This window comes from Atractosteus spatula, chromosome 12 (genome assembly GCF_055471065.1).
Source record: "Atractosteus spatula isolate fAtrSpa1 chromosome 12, fAtrSpa1.hap1, whole genome shotgun sequence".
In the NCBI taxonomy this organism is placed as follows: Eukaryota; Metazoa; Chordata; class Actinopteri; order Semionotiformes; family Lepisosteidae; genus Atractosteus; species Atractosteus spatula.
The window spans coordinates 31,338,804-31,355,451 of record NC_142717.1 but is presented as its reverse complement, the minus strand read 5'-3'; the positions used below and the strand labels follow the sequence as shown (position 1 = coordinate 31,355,451).

The following is a 16,648-nucleotide window of genomic DNA, read 5'->3' as shown; positions in this document are numbered from 1 at the left end:
TTGTAGCGCCGTCAGCATGTAAGCTGTAGTTCTGAATTTTAGAAGCTCTTATAAAGTGAGATATAGCACAGTGATCCCCAGCCCTGGTCCTGGGGGACCCCTTGTCTGCTGCCTTTCACCCCCAAGGATTGAGTGATGCCTGTGATTGTTCTGCTTGCTCCTTTAGACTTTTGTTTAAATGTCACTGCATTCAGTTCTTGATTTAAAAAATGTTTAACTACCCTGCTGTTCCAACATCTTCAGGAGAATCTATTGAAGCCTCTCCTCAACGTATTGAGCATTTGCTCTTTTATTTCTGTCCAAAAAGCTCTTAATAGACAGTTTATGATGGACAGACAGAGGAGGAAATGAGGTTGTATGAGAAACGCCCATAGTGACTGTTTTTACTTCTGCAGAGACGCAACTGGTTGCATTTCATCTCCAACTCAGAAATGAGTTCAGGGTTGATACCAATTGCAAACACCTTTTAAGTTCTTACAAGATGAAAGCAAAATTATAGATACCCCTGAAGGAGAATGTTGAAATCAGTCAACTTGTGATTGAGACCTCAGCTGGAATAAAAAACAGCAAATGCATGGTTTCTCAGGACCAAGAATGGGGACTGCTGATATAGAACATATTACAGACACTTGGGGTGCACTATGAAATGTGCACCCACCTTTTTGCAATTCTTTTCAGGCAGTGATACAAACGGGGAGCACTGTTTGACTAGATGTATGCTAATTTATGGAATTCTAACCTTAAATTCTTCCAGAGTAGTTATTATTCTGGTGAAAAGGGTGCCTAAGGGTAATAAAGATACAGTAGCTCATTCAGAGAGTGCAAATCGAAATGCCACAGCGTTAGTTGAAACTGAGCCCTTGTGGAATACAGCTTTGAAAGCACGCCAGCAATTAGTTTGTTTTCCTGTTTGCTGTTGTTGAGTTTTAATGGCTCAGAGATACACCACAGGACATAGTGGGTATATTGAAGGGTAGATTTTGCAGTCACAGCCCAAAAGTACCATGTAGTTCTATCGCCACAGGGCCCCTTGATCCTAGTATCCTCATTAGAAATGGCTGAAATCGGAGTAACACATGAATAAGCACCTTTGCGCTCATTCTAAGATGAATATGCCCTTGGGCCCACACAAATCCAAACTGTGGCCCCATGTTGTCATAAATTACTCAGACACATTCCAGATATAAGGGAATTATTGCTTGAGAACTCTCACTTTAGTTTTGATTCATTCAAAGTGTCCCTCAAGATTACAATGCGTTTTCATCTTGCTATTGTTTTTCAAAATTGACAACAGTAATAATAAGTCCTACTGTATTTTCTTGTACTTCTGTGAGCTTGGAAGGTTTCACCTGTGCCAGAGGTCAACAGGGACTTTATTGTCGATTGTTATGTTTTTGTACATGCACAGGCATCAGCCGGGTTAAGATTGACATTTGATATCGTGACCTTTCAGGGATTTTTGTCTATCTGAAACCCCAAACAGATGTGCGAGCAGTTATGAATTTCTACGCGCTCAGTGGTATTGAAACTGTGATGACATGACTGCTTCAAAGGGCTTTGGAAAGTCTGTTTAAAACAAACACAGTAGTCTCTGGCTTAATTTCACCAAGCTGGTTGCTTTGCAGTACAGAATGTATACAGTCTATACAGTATACAGCTGAATATCAGAAAATCCTGTAGGAATGATAGAAACATCCTAAGAATCCCACAAACATGGATAAAAACAATTCAAAAGGCTTATAAGCCTAACAAAATAAGACACACAAAACGTGTCTGGTAACCAAGAACCAGCTGACACTGATGAGTAAAACATGCAGAGTTCTTTCAGCGCCTGTTGAAAGGGAGGCTTGACTTTGCTCTAGAAATGTAACTTGAGCTGACATCCTGTTTGTACCTGACAGTTCACTCTGAGTACTGAGGCGTTCAGCATTGATTTGCACCAGTGACTCAGCATAGTTATCTTGGTTCATAATGAATAGCAGCTCAGTGGCCCTTAGAGACAGAATCTTCCTTGGGTCTCTAAGGATTCCATTTCGGGAGACCAGTCAGCCACCTTACATTTTGTGGCATTAAGATGGTCAGAAGTGGCACTGATGACTGTCTGTATTCTCCGGCTATGAAGGCACGACCCCCATTCTCAATTTCCCTGCAGTCGCTGGCTGTTTCTTAGTGAGGGACCTATAATAATTGGGGAGTGTGTGTTTCTGTGCAGATTCCAGTGGAAATCTCACTTCTTGGTTGGAATCCAAGTACTGTTCTGATAAATCAGCCCTCAGGTGGTGAGCTCCCACCATCCTATATTTGGAAATGATTATTTGTGAAGAAGACAGGGGAGAGAGAACAGTATTATTCCATATACTCCAATCTAATCTTCAAAGTCCTCTTTTCTAACAGTGAGGAATTGAGGGAGAGGAAGTTGTCTAAGAGTGATAGCAGCTCCTGGTGAACTTATTTTATTCGGCAATCAGTTAAAACTCAGGAGTAAATCCAATTAATAGTTAAGAACAAGTACAGTATCTAACCACCTGTTCAGAGATAAAAACATTTAATACGCAGATGTTTTTACATGTATTAAGCTGCGTTTACACTCATGCCAGTTGAGTGCATACTGGGCTACCATCGCATTTACACATCACTGTCAGTGAGGGAAAGCTAATCTGACTACAAAAGAAAACCCGAAACACACGGTCTTCGGCGTCTTCAACACCCTAGCTAACCTGCACTGACTACCCAAAACCATACAGGACAAATGGCACTCACCCGTACTAAACTAGTGTTACTAATACAAAGTCAACTAAGTGTGTAAAGTATACCCAACAACCTAAACTAACCTTATATACAAGTTCACCCAAAAACACAAGTGAACCACAAATACAAATAAGGGAAAACGAGTAATCAACAGGAGCAGGGTACAAAAGAACACAAAAGTTGAACATGTAACACGTTAGGGCAAGGTAATGGCAAAACAAGAATGAACACACAAACAAACAAAAGTACAAAGAAACTAACAAAAAAACCAACAAAACAACAAAGCCGAAGCGCTACGAAAATACACACACACAAAGCAAAACAAACCAACAAACGAAGCCGAAGCAATAACCAGAAGCGAAGCGAAGTGATAACCAAAACCAAACGGAACCGAAGTCAAACGAAAGGCCTCTTGCTGAAAACCTCCATGTTATATGCTGAATAAGATGTGTTCTGATTGGCTGAGAGCTAATTGATGATGACATCAACTGAAAGTGTGGTGTAATGGTGGGCCAATGTGGAAGGGAGAACAATCAAGGGTCAGCAGTGTGGACATAACAGAAAAAACACACACAGAACACACACTGGGACGTAACAGGTATATACAGCTGTGAGACGTAAAAGTTAAAAGTTCAGGAATCTAAAAACATCTAGGGATTACGGTGAAGGAGAATGAACAATATTGTTCTCTCCCCCTGCGTCTCTGCAGAGGAAGTTCTCAGATCTTGGTATGGCAGAGTACCTAGGTTTTAAAACCTTTTTAAAAAGGTCTGGCGTTGACTAATGTACCAGATTCTTAAATTAAATTAAGGCAAAATGTTTTAACCCCACTGATTTAGAGGGCTTTCCATGAAAGGTTTCATGAACGCTTAAAACTGATTCTAATTTATGCAGGTCAGAATAGGTTACGTCTAAAAGTATTGTAGCAGGGCTGTGCCATGTTGTGTATGCCACTTTAAGTAATGGATTTAGGGATACTTGTTGTATGTAATTTCGCATGCTTTGAAAGGTATATTAACTCATTGCCTGTTCAATAAATATCATGTTATGAAAATTACCTTAAGATTTGTTATATAAATAGAAAAACATTGCCTGATTTTTAGATGCAAGTTAAGAATATGATAATCTCCTATTTTGTGTAGTTCTGAGTCTTTAAAACAGGACAACAAGAATTTAGTATTGTGCCTAAATCACGGAAGATTGAAGCACTTATGGATTGTAAGTGAACACTTGAGAGCACATTTTCATAAAACTCATCCGGTCCAGAATGGTAAATGTGTTTATGCATCATTATTTTAAATTGCAGAAAATGAAAAGAATAGGTGAATAATCCATTTTGAAAGGTGCTCTGGCATATTGCTCTCAGAACAATGCATTTCAGGTGCCTTGCTGTCTTTCCACAATCCACTTAAATCCATGCTGAGTTTTTAAAGGCTAGACTGCTGTTAACTCCCATTTGCTGAATCTGGTAGGCTTTTTGGCAAGCTCTGTGTCTGCCCTGGGCTGTTATTACCGACAAACAACCACCCCCAAAATGCTATGTGTAGAGTTCTCTTTCTCCATTATAATTACGGCTTGAGCCAATTTCTTGGCTCTGCTTTATGTAGTGTTTTTTTTTCAGGGCACCTTTTTAAAGTATTTCCAAATGCTTTAAAGTGACTCTGTGTACAGGAACGCTGGAGATCTGGCAGCTAAACTCCGCTGTGAAGGAGTGTCAATGGTGTTACACATCAGATTCTCCCCTCTGGTCCTGCTGTCCTCTTGTTATTGCCAAGTCAATGCCATTCTTCTGATATCTTTGATTAAAGCGTTGCCTCAAAAAAACCATAAAGGGGGACAGGTGACGTTTTTTTGTTCCTCTCAGGTCCGATGGTTTTCAATCCATACTCTTGCAATTCTCCTAATGTATTATGTTCTGTTGAAAGGTTTTTGTTTTAGAATATATTACAGTAACAAAATAAAGTAATGCATGGCCTTTGAGGATATTGAAAGGTTCTTCCTAATCTTTTCTGTTCGAGATTTAAAATACAGGACAAAGCTGTGCCTGAGACTGTGAAAGCTTAGGGTTTTTATTATTTTGTGGTTATACAGTATAGAACCGGCTAATACTTTGTTTTAATTGAATCTCTGACAATGTTACAATACATGTTTGGATTCTCATTTACGGTATGTGAATTCTTATCTCAGACTCAAGGTTACTGGTAGAGTTTGTAATAAGGCTAGGGTGTGTTTTTTTATTTTAATGAGGTATTCTATTAAAAATTGCGGTAGAGAACTTTTTACCTTTGATGTATCATTTTTTAGAAGTTTCTTTCATGGAGCTGTGGATTGCATTGTAACCCTTTGCTAGATTAGGTTACATTACAAAAAAAAAATACAAACATCTTGATCTTGGTAAACACTGTCATAATGCAACCTGGAAGGCAGTGGGAAAAACTGCAGGGAGGCAGCTCTTCAGGTCTTGCACCTGTTGACTGAGAAAAAGGTGCTTGATAGTTTTGACTATCGGAAGTGATTAAAACCATGTATTAATAAGTCGGTGCACTACATCTACTCGGTAACAGTCTGATTTCAGCATTTTCAAATAAAAAAGATAGCATTTCACAGGATAAGTATGTACTGTGATGTGGTTTTATATAGTTATAAAGTTATTTATATAATATAGTATAAATGTACAATATGTACTACATTATATAGTATTTATATAGTACAGTAAAATCACAGCACTGAAATCAGTTAGTGTAAAATACTGAGCAAAGCTAACACAGATATGAGTCTCACACATACCATCTACCAATGTTAAAAAGTAAACATTGCACTCGTGCATATCCTTACCATAGGCCTTTCAAAGTCTTTAAACGACACCAGTGTTTTATTATTAACAGCTATGTGCTTCAAGGTAATGCTACAGTACAGTATATGATCCCGGGAGTGTTATGCTGAGGCGTGATAGAAGATGCGCTGATGTCACTGGTTAGGAAATGCCTCCAGCACTCCAGACAGGGTTTTATTAGAGAGGGACACCCTGGTGAAAGTGAGGAGTTTGCTGTCCAACAGTTTGCTTTTCCTCGCAAATTGATTCTTAATGAGATTCCTGTGCATGCCCTTAGTCCAATATCCCAATATCTCATCTTTCGCCTTACATCCCTCACAGCTCTGAAACTCATAAGGTGTCAGTAGTGACCTGAAGAGAGAAAACTGCCCCCCCTGTTTTACTGTGGAGCCCTGGCCTGACTCTTAATCTGGAATGATGTGTCATTGGGCCAGTTTTTCCCAGATGTAAATGAAATTACTAGTATGTCTTTGGACAGTGGAAGAAAACCATGTGAACATGGGCAGAACATGTTCATGAAAGTCCATGCAGATAATATGCCAGGTCTGAAATTAAATCCAGGGCCCCAGCACAATACACAGAAATGCACTGTGCTACTTTTGTTTTCACCTCATAATAAATAAATTAATCAATTAAGATTTCTTACACCTGGAAAAGGACATCCTTAAAAACCTGGGTTACAGTTACAGTTCTTATCTTAGGCTTAAAGTTTGTGGTAGGTTTGGAGTAATACGAGGATTAGAAGCTAGATTAGAATATTTGGAGCAGTGGTACTTGACTCCCAAGCTAATTTTAGTAAAATAAATCTCTGTGTTTTCAAGTCTTTTGTTAAAAACTTGTATAACTTACCCCTGTACTCACTAAAATAGCTGGGTTTTTTACTGAAGCAAGCTGATTAAAGTAGACCCTTTGGTTGAGTGGATGAAAGCCGATGAGAATTTTGTGAACCTGAATGCAAGCCGTTCATAAGCCCTTACTCTTTAAACTTGAGACTTTTATATCAAACACGATTTTCAAGTTTGTTTTTATTTTATGACTTCCCCACACTGTCAATGTCATGACGGTGAGGGGTCAGCACAGACATCTGAATCCTTAAGTCACGCTCAGAGACAGTTGTGTGATATTTGTCGGAAAAACAGTTTTTGCATTGTTAGTCGTACACTTGTGCCATTCAGCTACAAACTCTCTGTTCTTGTGTTTGTTCTTATCTAACGTTTGTCCTTATTATTACACAAATGGCTGTGGGACTGTTGAACAAGCTACCCAGTCAAGGTGTAGAAGCAGCAACATTGGCTTGTTTCAAGACACAGCTGAAGGAGCTCCTAAGATTAACTTCTAATTACTAAATGTTCTCGATAGACCAAATAACCTCCTCTGATTTGCAACTGTTTTTATGTTCTTACAGTATATTTACCAAGTATCTTCCTGATCACAGTTTTATAGACTTTTTCAAAGATCATAGTTTCATAGTTTCATTGCAGTTGTCAATTTGCATAATTCAGTTATCAATGCAGAAAGTAGTCTTTCAGTAGAATTAATGACCAGAGACTGAGCTCTGGAGTTCAGAATGAGGCTTAGCGAGGACAGGGAAGGACTCCAGTTGTTGGGGTTGTCCTGGTCTTCTGCTGTTTCTTCTCTACTACAGTATCTTTCTCTCGTGGTGAATCTTTTTGTTGTAGCAGAACTGAACACAAAGCAGAAGGTTTTCAGTGGCAAATGGATGTTCCAGAGTCGATATTCGTCTGATGTGCTTTTGGCGTGTGAGGGCCAGAGAATCAGACCTGACTTTACAAAGAGCTCATCGTGTTATTTACACCGTGGGCAGAGGCACGAAAGTGCAGCTGAAATGATGATCAGCATTGGCCCCCAGAGAGAGATGCGTTTAAATGAATGCATTTCAATTGAGCCTGATCTCTTTCTTGACCTACATCAGATACAATAACTATACAGTAAATGTGTGTTTTGAAATTGTCTGGGTGTCAACAGACGGAAGAGCTGAAAGGAGTTTTTCATGTACCTGACGTATTTGCTGCTGCATCTGCCTAAGGACAGCGCTGTGTGTGAGGCTCAGGAAATGTAGAGTTTCTTGACTTCATTATTATACAGCCTTAACCATAACTCCCTAAATCAGAATCTGTGTGTCTCTTTCTAGCTCTGTTTGAAAAATGCAAGGACTGTCTTTATAACTGCTTCCTAGTGTGATTTTGACAGTGGCACAACTCATGTCTGGAGTCTCATTTGTGTGGCTACTCTGTTATCGCAGGCTCAAAGTTAATGGTTGGGCTTGGAATACAGCAAGGGTTTGGGGCACAGTTGCTTGGCTTACACTAGTAACAGTAATAAAACCAGTAGTAAAACAGAGGTAGCGAAATATCATTCAGAAATGCAAAGTATTTTGTCAAGAAGACCTTGGATCTCAGTGCTGTACACATAGATGTTTAACAGCAATAAGAATGAATAAATTCAGCATGTTTTGAAAAGAGTGTTTTTCCTTTGTTAGATGGTTGTTTTTCTTTTACTCTGGTGCATGTTCTCATTCATTATTTGTTCAGTTTAATTCAGAGAAGTAGCCTGAAGCTTCTCTTTGGCTGTACATGAGAAATAGATTTATTGACGTTTATCAGTTACACAGGCCCTAGTGCTTCAACTGTATTTACTGGCGCTGCATGCACTGCTAATTTGTTTTCCTGCTGCACTTATTATTTTATTATTGACTTATTTCGCTGGTTTGTTTGTCCAAGGTGTCTTTCATTCGAAGCACTGAACTATAAATAAATTCACTTACATAAAGCAGGGTAGTGAGAACCAAAAGCAGTAGTTCGACACACTACAAGAACTGAAACAATCCAAGCGAAGGTCCAGAACTTATCACAGCACCTGCAAGCGCAAGCTCTGGAACTATCGTGAAGTAAATTAAACCTGTTGAAAGGCACAGAAATCACAGCAGGTCAGTGGTGAATCATAGAAGTACAGAATGAAAGAAGTGGGTTTTGTGCAGGCCCTGGAAGGCACTCAGAGATGATCGGAGTCAAAATGCTTCTGGATATCTTACACTTCCCAGCAAATGACCCTTGCTTATCATTGCAGTTAGACTGCATTCATAACAGCCAGCCAAATCAAATGATAAATCCCGTTTTTTCATACAGTTACTGATGAGTCCAAAAGTTATTTTAAAAAAATCAAACTGAAACGGCGCTCCTGCTTTGTGACGTGTTGCACTCGTGGGCAAACATTTACACACCTGCCGATTAGATATAAAAGTAGTGCATCGTAAATTGAGTTGCTCCATATGCCTGAGCTGCTGTCGGTTTTCCATCCGTTCATTCCTTCCTTAAACAAATCTGCCCCATATTAAAATATTGACAGCCACTTTCAAATCTGGAAACAGGAGGAAGCCTGTGATAAAGAAAAGCAATAACCAGAATGGTGTGTGCATGAGTAACATCAGCACACATTCAAGCACGATGAATTTGTCTTCTGATTAAATTTCCACACTGCTCCCTTTTGAGCCGTTCGATCAGGTCAGGAGTATTTTTGCAGCAAGTCAGTTACACCTGAGCCGGGCTGATATGTGTTAATGAAGTGAAAGTGAGCATGAAAAAAAGTGTGAAAACTCCTCAAGAAACAATGTGTGACCTTATCCCAGTTTGGGAGATAACTGTCTTTTACCCTGGAGGCCCTTGAGCGTACTGTAATTTCCAGAGCTTTTGGCGGTTTCCATGTGTGAGCAGCTAAAGATCCAGCCTGGACCTGGGGTTGACGATCTGGCCATCGGGAGCCTGGACAACCCGCCGTTTCTCCACCAGGGAGAGTGAACGAAGAGTCAAGCAGCTGTGAGGGCGAGAACAAAGTATAGGGAGGGGTACAAAATGCTGAATAGCCTCTCAGTCACCATCCCACAAAAAGGTTATTCTGTTAGAAAACATTCAGAGAAGATCAGCAAGGAGGTTTGCCTGTCTCAGCGGGGTGTTGTATCGAGGCAGGTTAAAGGAGGTTCGATTCAAGTAGCAAAACAAGGACACAGGGTCACAACTGGAAACTAAAGAGGAATTGATTCAGAAGGGAGAAAACGCTTCTTTACATGTAGTTTTGGTATGAGATTCATGCTGTGTTAGTGGTTCTAGTATACCATATGAACATTCAGAAAACTGTATTATCATAATAATATTTTAGAAGTATTTTCCTGAATAATAAAAAAATAGCTTTGCAGTTTGATCTCTTTGGGTTTTTAAGAAATGAAGGAAATTATTAGCTAGAGCAGTTGAACTGAGACTGGGTTGGCATCCTAAGAAATGGTTGAGCATTATGATAATTTTTATGTTTCAGGAATATAACATATTTGCTTATTGATTGTTTCTATGCAGTGCACTGTATAATGGCACAGATAACAAACACCACCATATTGTATTCTGTGTCATTCGAAGTGCATACATTTCTTGCAGTAGGTCGCAAGTGTAATCGCTTTTGATAGAAATTCAGAGAACTGCTGGCATGACATTTATTTCATCTGCGTTTGTGTTGCAGTGATAATTGGGTAATTAAGTCATGGCGTTGTCTGTATTTGTTCAATGCAAAATGTAAGCAGGAAACAGAAGCTGTTTTAGAAAATGACAAGGCCTGCCTTTTCTTAAAAATAAATGGGGAAAAAAATGAAAAAAAGGGTCCCTCAAGTGCCTGATACCTCTGGCGTAATGGTGTTATATAAACAGCATTAAAATTATGCTGCATATTTGCTGTCCTTTTGTACTTTGAGGTTTGCAATTGCATTTGTTTTTCCTTCTGTTTACATAATTGCAGCAGAATAAACGCGCTCACAGAGCACTTTAGTGAGGAAGGATGGCATGTTTATTGGCAAGAAAGCCTCATTATGTGGAGCATTTGAGTACTAATTAGGTTTAGAGAGCTGCCAGGCAGAGTAAGTAAGTCTGTATGGGATGCAGCATTGTCCCAGGGGGCTTCGGGAATCCTGTTCAAGGACTGTTTGTCGGATCCAGCACTAAGTGTTGCCTCTGGGCAGAGATTCAGGGTGCAGAGCCTGTTGAGCTGTCCTGGACTGAGCCTGGGAAATCCTGCTGGCGCAGCAGACTGTACACTGGGAGACGAAGTGTAGATCCAGTTCAGGGTGCGGAACCACTGGCTTTGAGCGCCAGTTCGTGCGTAAGAGACATCTGTAAGGCAGAGCTGTGTCAGCTCAGGTTGTAAGCTGCAGTAAATATTGACTGAGCATGGTAATATTACAGTTTTACAGTTATACAGTTCCAGGATTGCTTGTCCTCACTTTTAGACCACACAAGCTTTTTTTGTTCCATTCATCTATTTTCTTACTACTTTATCCACTTCAGGGTTGCTGGGGAGGCAGAGCCTATCCCAGCAAGCAACAGGCGCAAGGTGGTGACACCTTGGATGGGATCCCAGTCCCTTTCAGGGCACAGACGAGCACAGACATGCCCTCACTCACTCCAGGGCCAGTTTTCCCAGAAGATATTTAACCTGCCAGTATGTCTTTGGACTGTGGGAGGAAACTGGAGCATCCAGAGGAAACCCACAAAAAATTAAGACAATATACAAACGTCACACTGATAACACTACAGGAATTGAGCCACAGACCCCAGTGTTGGGAGGCAGAAATGCAAACCAGTGTGCCAACATCTCATCCTTGTTTTCGTTACAGGCAGTACATAACTGTTTGAGAAGCCATTCATTTAACATGTTCTACTTTTTAGTTAACAAAATTACAGTCACCATCTTATAAAGCCTTATGTGTCTCAATATGAAATAAAACTGACGTACCGTATATGTTTTAGCTGCTTTAAAAAGTTCAGCCTTTTCTGTTCCATATGCCTTATAGCAGTCGTACAATATATTGTGTAAAAAGTAACAAAAAGAAAGCAAGCTGAAAAACATTGCAGCATTTCTATAGTTTTTAATCATAGTGCTGGTACAGTGTGAAAGTAGTCCATATAAGATAAGAGAGATCACTTTACTGGCCATATACAATTTCTTGCATTAGGAATTTGTCTTTTCGCATACCCCAGCTTGCTCTCCATGAGACACACAGACAGGGGGAGAACCTTGGGGTCAGAGCACAGGGTCAGCCATTTACTGTATACAGCGCCCTTGGACCAGCTGGGGTTAAGGGCCTTGCTCAGGGGCCCAGTGGAGTAGGATTCCTCTGCCGGCCGCGGGATTTGAATGTACAACCCTCCAGCCACAGGCACAGATCCTTAGACACAGTGACACGCACCGCCCCAGGTCACTGGAAAACATTTGAGTAAGATTAGCCCTGCACTGTAATATACACTGCAATACAGAAAGCAAAGTGTCAGTTCAATTTTTGAAGTACATGGCATAAAAAGTACTGCATTCATTAGTTTGTTGGTTTTTGTTGTTAATTGAAGCACTGAAGTCTTTCGTTTGGTGTGGTGGATTAGCTCTTGTCTAGTTAACGCGTTTCTGGGTGGCGATAATATCCACCCCCTGCAGTTCAGTTGTTCATTCCCAATACTCTGCTTACAACCGTGGGCAGCTGTCATTGCGGATGGGGCTGAATTCTGTGTGAGGTCACGGGACACTTGCACAACATGATGACTGGGTGCTCCGTCACATTCGTTAGCATTAGTAAGACTGACACTCGTCCCACAGACTCCCACTGACTGCCAGTGGTAGCATGAGGAGTAGACCTTTCTCCCCTGACTGGTACATCAGAAAATTCTTTCCCAAGACTCTCTTTCTTCAGTCTCTTCCTATTAAGCAGTTCAAAAAGAGCTTTCTTGAAGGTCACAGAGAGAATATTTCTGTCGAATATCATCTACAACATGGTTTGACTGAAAAGAAATGCATACTTTGAAGTATCTGCCGCCCATTCTGGCTGAGAACTAAACACAAGCTTTTTACTGCAGCACACCAGGCACTCTTGTCTGCTGAGGGAATCTGTTTTTTCAGTCTTTGCTAATTTTGCTCTGTGTTACCACAACATCATCTCAAATACCAAGATAACATTGAATTCCTGGTCACGATAAGCAAGATATTTTCAATTTTCTAATTCCCAAAAAAAGACGTAGTTTTAAAGCAACAAGACAGACCCATATTTAAGAGCAGTGGGGATCTCGACCACAGCATTAAAGATTGAGTATGAAAGCTGAGAAACCCTTAGAGAGATGCACTCTTAAATTGGTGACACTGGAGCACCTCCTACCCCATCACCATGCTTGAGCATTGGTTTGGAAAGTCTGATTCAGAGAAAAGAGCGCCACCTACTGGTCCACCAACACCACTTACAATGGCAGCCTGGTTTTCCTTTGTACCAGAAGAAAGCTCCACCAGCAAAAGGTTATTTTTTTCCCCCCTTTTCTTTTATAATTTTCAGTTTAGGTTTTAATCTCTGCTTGTTCCTGTATGTTAGGGGGCCCACATCCAGTCCTCACAGGACTAGTTGCAGTTATTTCAAAAAGACGGCAAGTGTCTGGTGAAAGTGAAAGTGTTGGGTCATGGGTGACACAGGATGAGACTACTGAGCAATGCATCTATGCAAGCTTTCACAAGACAAACCAGAATCCAACATGCATGATATTTGTGAGGGCTACAGCATTTCTTTTTTAAATTCTAAATCCACAAATGTTGTTCTACCCAGTAGAAATTCAGTATGCTCAATCCCTTCACGTTCTGCTTAGTTTTTTTTTGGAGAATGAAAATGCTGGTGTTTGCTCCCCAAACCTTGTAGTTTAAAGCCTTAACATTCTTCACAACTCAATCCACGTTTTTAAAAAGCTCTTTCCAGATTTTGTCAATTGGCTGGATTTGTTTGAATGTTTTTTACGGTTGTGATTTGCAGTTGATACGGGTTAGGTGTGCATATTGTAGCTTAGTGCGTTTTCTCTCGATTTGCATTGGAGCCCACAGTTACGTTTCAGGCTGATTATAAAATCATTCAAATATTGTTTCCACTTGTTAATTGTACGTGGATGGAAAAAGTTTGAGGTTGTACTTGCAAGCAGTGTGAAGCTGGGGCTTACATAATAGTGTGTGTGCTGACTTCAAATGATTACATTTTCTTCAGAAGTCTACATTTAAGCAAAAGTGTTATGAGTCCTTCTGTAGGGATTTGATTTTCTTTTAATTCCCAGTAGCGATGCTGAGATTAAATGTGTTGTAACAGGAAAAAAAGGCATCGTGATTTATATTCCCCATTGGTATGGAAAGTAATTAAACTCCTTTACTCTTTAAGCACAGAATAATCTATATGTGAAATAAACTACATGGGCATAATTTACACTTATTTACACGCCGCATTGACTGCTGTTGTAACAAAGTGTCACAGGGTGCAGCCTGAGGAGGGCGTAACAGCTGGAATGAAAGCAGATAAAAACAGTCCTAATTATCCGCAAGCTCTGGCTTTACTGCACGATTCTGCCAGCTCCCATCTCTCTGCCGTTTTCCCTGCAGTCAGATTTCCCGGGTTTAAACATGCTTGAAAGGCAGAGTAAATGGAAACGAGCCTCACAAGATGGCAGAGCGGTTACTGCAGATACCAAGGCAGCTCTCTGTCTGTCCTCAGGTTCAAGGAAGTGTGTGACTCCAGTTTGGAGCAGATATTGTTGGCAAGTAGAAATGGTTCATTTGTTCCCATTGAGTCTTTTTTTTTAATCTTTCATATGGGACCTTTTTAATCACTGCATGTATTTATGTTGATGCATGTAGAATCGCATTTCTGAATTTCGGGCAGCCAGTGTTTTGGAGCCCCTTTTTCTAATTCTGCCTTTTTTTTTTATTATGCCCTCCCAATTTGGTCTCGGGGATTGTCAACACTGTAAGTGCTCACAACTGCAGTCATCGTTCTAGCATGGAGAGAGCGCCTTTGAGCGATCTGCCATTTTTCACATGAGTGAATCCTGCGGTGCCCACAGGCATTGATATGAGGACTGATGTTTTTCTCACAATGCTGGAGGCTCACGGGCACGGTCACAGGGGTTTCTGTTGGCACACGACGGAGTCAACGTGCCTCCTACGCTGGGGTCTGCACCCACTGAGCGCCGTCACTTGATGAATTCTGAGCCGTCAAACCGGCCCCCATCTGGCAGTGTTTGAGATGTACGGTTCACCCTGCCCTCTGCTTGAGAGCCTTTACTAGTCGAAACACTCTTTGTTTCTTCCCCCCCACCGTTTCAATTTTCCAAAGAGTTCAAACAACCACAGCTTAGCGGAGAGAATTGAATCCAGACTCTGGTGTCCTCTCACCTGGACTGTCTAACCGAACAGAGATAGAAGTAGTGGGATGACTTGCTCCCCTAAATGGCTCCTGCGATTTTCACAGGTGGATGACATCCTAGGGGAAGAGAGTGACAACGAGAGCGAAGGTGGCAAAGAGGAGAAGATGGAAGAGGAAAGCCAACAGAATCCAGAGGGGAAACGCCCGGATGTTCCAGGGACAGTGACAGAAGAGAGCCCCAAGATCCCCTCTAGCGGCGAAGGCAGTACCCCCAGGTAGGACCTGACTCTTCTTGGCTTCTGCTGTTGAAGAGAATCGAGCGCTTGCTTTGGACGATGGACTCTTACCTAATTTTATTTTCGCATACACCGTCAACGTAGTTAAAACAGCGGTCATGGTTGTCTTTCTGTGAAACTCAAGGAGAGTAGGAAAGCTACTTGAAATACTGAAAATAAAAGTGCCTCCCAGTGTCAGTCTCCAGTTCTCCAGCCTGCGTGCCTGCTGTTTTAACATGTAGTCCTAGTTACAGAGAACAGTGTTGCTTGCTAGGTGAAGGTTTTCTTCCTGGTTGCTATCAGACTGTATTATTAACTGCGTCCTCTCTCCAGGATGTTTGTTCTTGTGGTCAGGTCGTTGTTGCTGAGTCGTTTGATATCCTTCACAGCACAGAGGAGCTGACCAGGAACCATTTTAAAAGATTTAATCTGAACTAATGCCTGACTGATTTCCTAAGACATTACTACTGTTTCATCATTATTTTCAAATTATTTGTGTTTTTTATGTGGCTTTTGAACAGAATCACGTTTATTATATTGCTTATATAATGTATAACATAATATGCAGTATTCCTTGCTTTCCTCCGCTATAATAAAGCGGATTCATCTCATTTGAATAAGCAGTAAATTGGCAGTCTTTTGCCATCACTTTTATAAAGGCCGACTTTGTGCCATTTTTAAAAAACATGTGCCATTTTTTAAAGCGTGGTAATAGATCGAAATACAGAAGAGTGCTTCTGTGAGAGACGGTGCTCGTAGAACGTTATAGAGAAGTGGAACGCAGTGGGTGGTAACAGGTGTACCCCTGAGGAAATTCTCGAGGCAGTCCCGTTTTTAAGTGTTTGTGGAGCCGTTGTTAGAGGACCACATCAGCGCTGTAACTCGGCAAGCCAAGGATTTGCTGGAGAATGTAGGGCTTAGAGTCACCTTGCTTCCAGCTGAAACGTTTTCTTCTTCTAGTCATTGATCTTTAATTCTTTTTTTTTTCCAGCAGCATACAGGCCTTTTCTTTTATAACTCTTGTCAGAGATGCATTTTAAGCCCATAAGGAAATCAAACCCTTTGATAGATGAGAATGCAACCCTCATGCTTTCAATAATACATGAAATAAGGTTTCCTGGTTTCTTGTAGTGTTGGGAAACTGAACGTCGTCTCTTTTTTTTTCCCTGCTATTTCGCAACCAGTTTATTCCAGCTCTTCCATCTTACTGCTTTATATGTTTGCGTGCTAGTTTTAGTTACGAGTTTGCCCTTATTTGATTTTTGCATTGACTGAATTTAGGCCATTTCTGTGCCTTCAAGGAAGCAGGCCAACATGTCGATTCTGTGTTGCGATTTTATGAGTAAATAGACTGTTGTGACCCTTTAAATTGGCTGCACAGCTGTCAATGTTCAGGGAAAAATGCAGGGAAGAGTAGCGGACAACACACACATCCTCCAGAGATGGGCAGCAAAATGGAATTGTCTCCTCTGCGCTGTTAATAATCCATAGAGAGCCCATCCGTGCATTCATTTAAATCTCTCTTCCTGTTCCATGACCAGGCTGACGTGGACATTTTTTGTTTCTCTTTAGTTCCTTAATTTACAA

At 40.8% G+C, this 16,648-nt stretch overlaps 1 protein-coding gene across 5 annotated transcripts in view; it reads left to right on the top strand.

The window, feature by feature from the left end:
* The window catches only part of ctdp1 (CTD phosphatase 1), a 129,777-nt gene that overhangs the window by 69,199 nt on the left and 43,930 nt on the right, over nucleotides 1–16,648 (top strand). For all 5 annotated transcript variants that reach the window (XM_088929296.1, XM_088929295.1, XM_088929293.1 and 2 more), the window contains exon 12: nucleotides 14,892–15,061. In XM_088929296.1, the coding sequence (XP_088785422.1) occupies nucleotides 14,892–15,061 (170 nt within the window). The remainder of the gene's footprint in view (nucleotides 1–14,891; nucleotides 15,062–16,648) is intronic.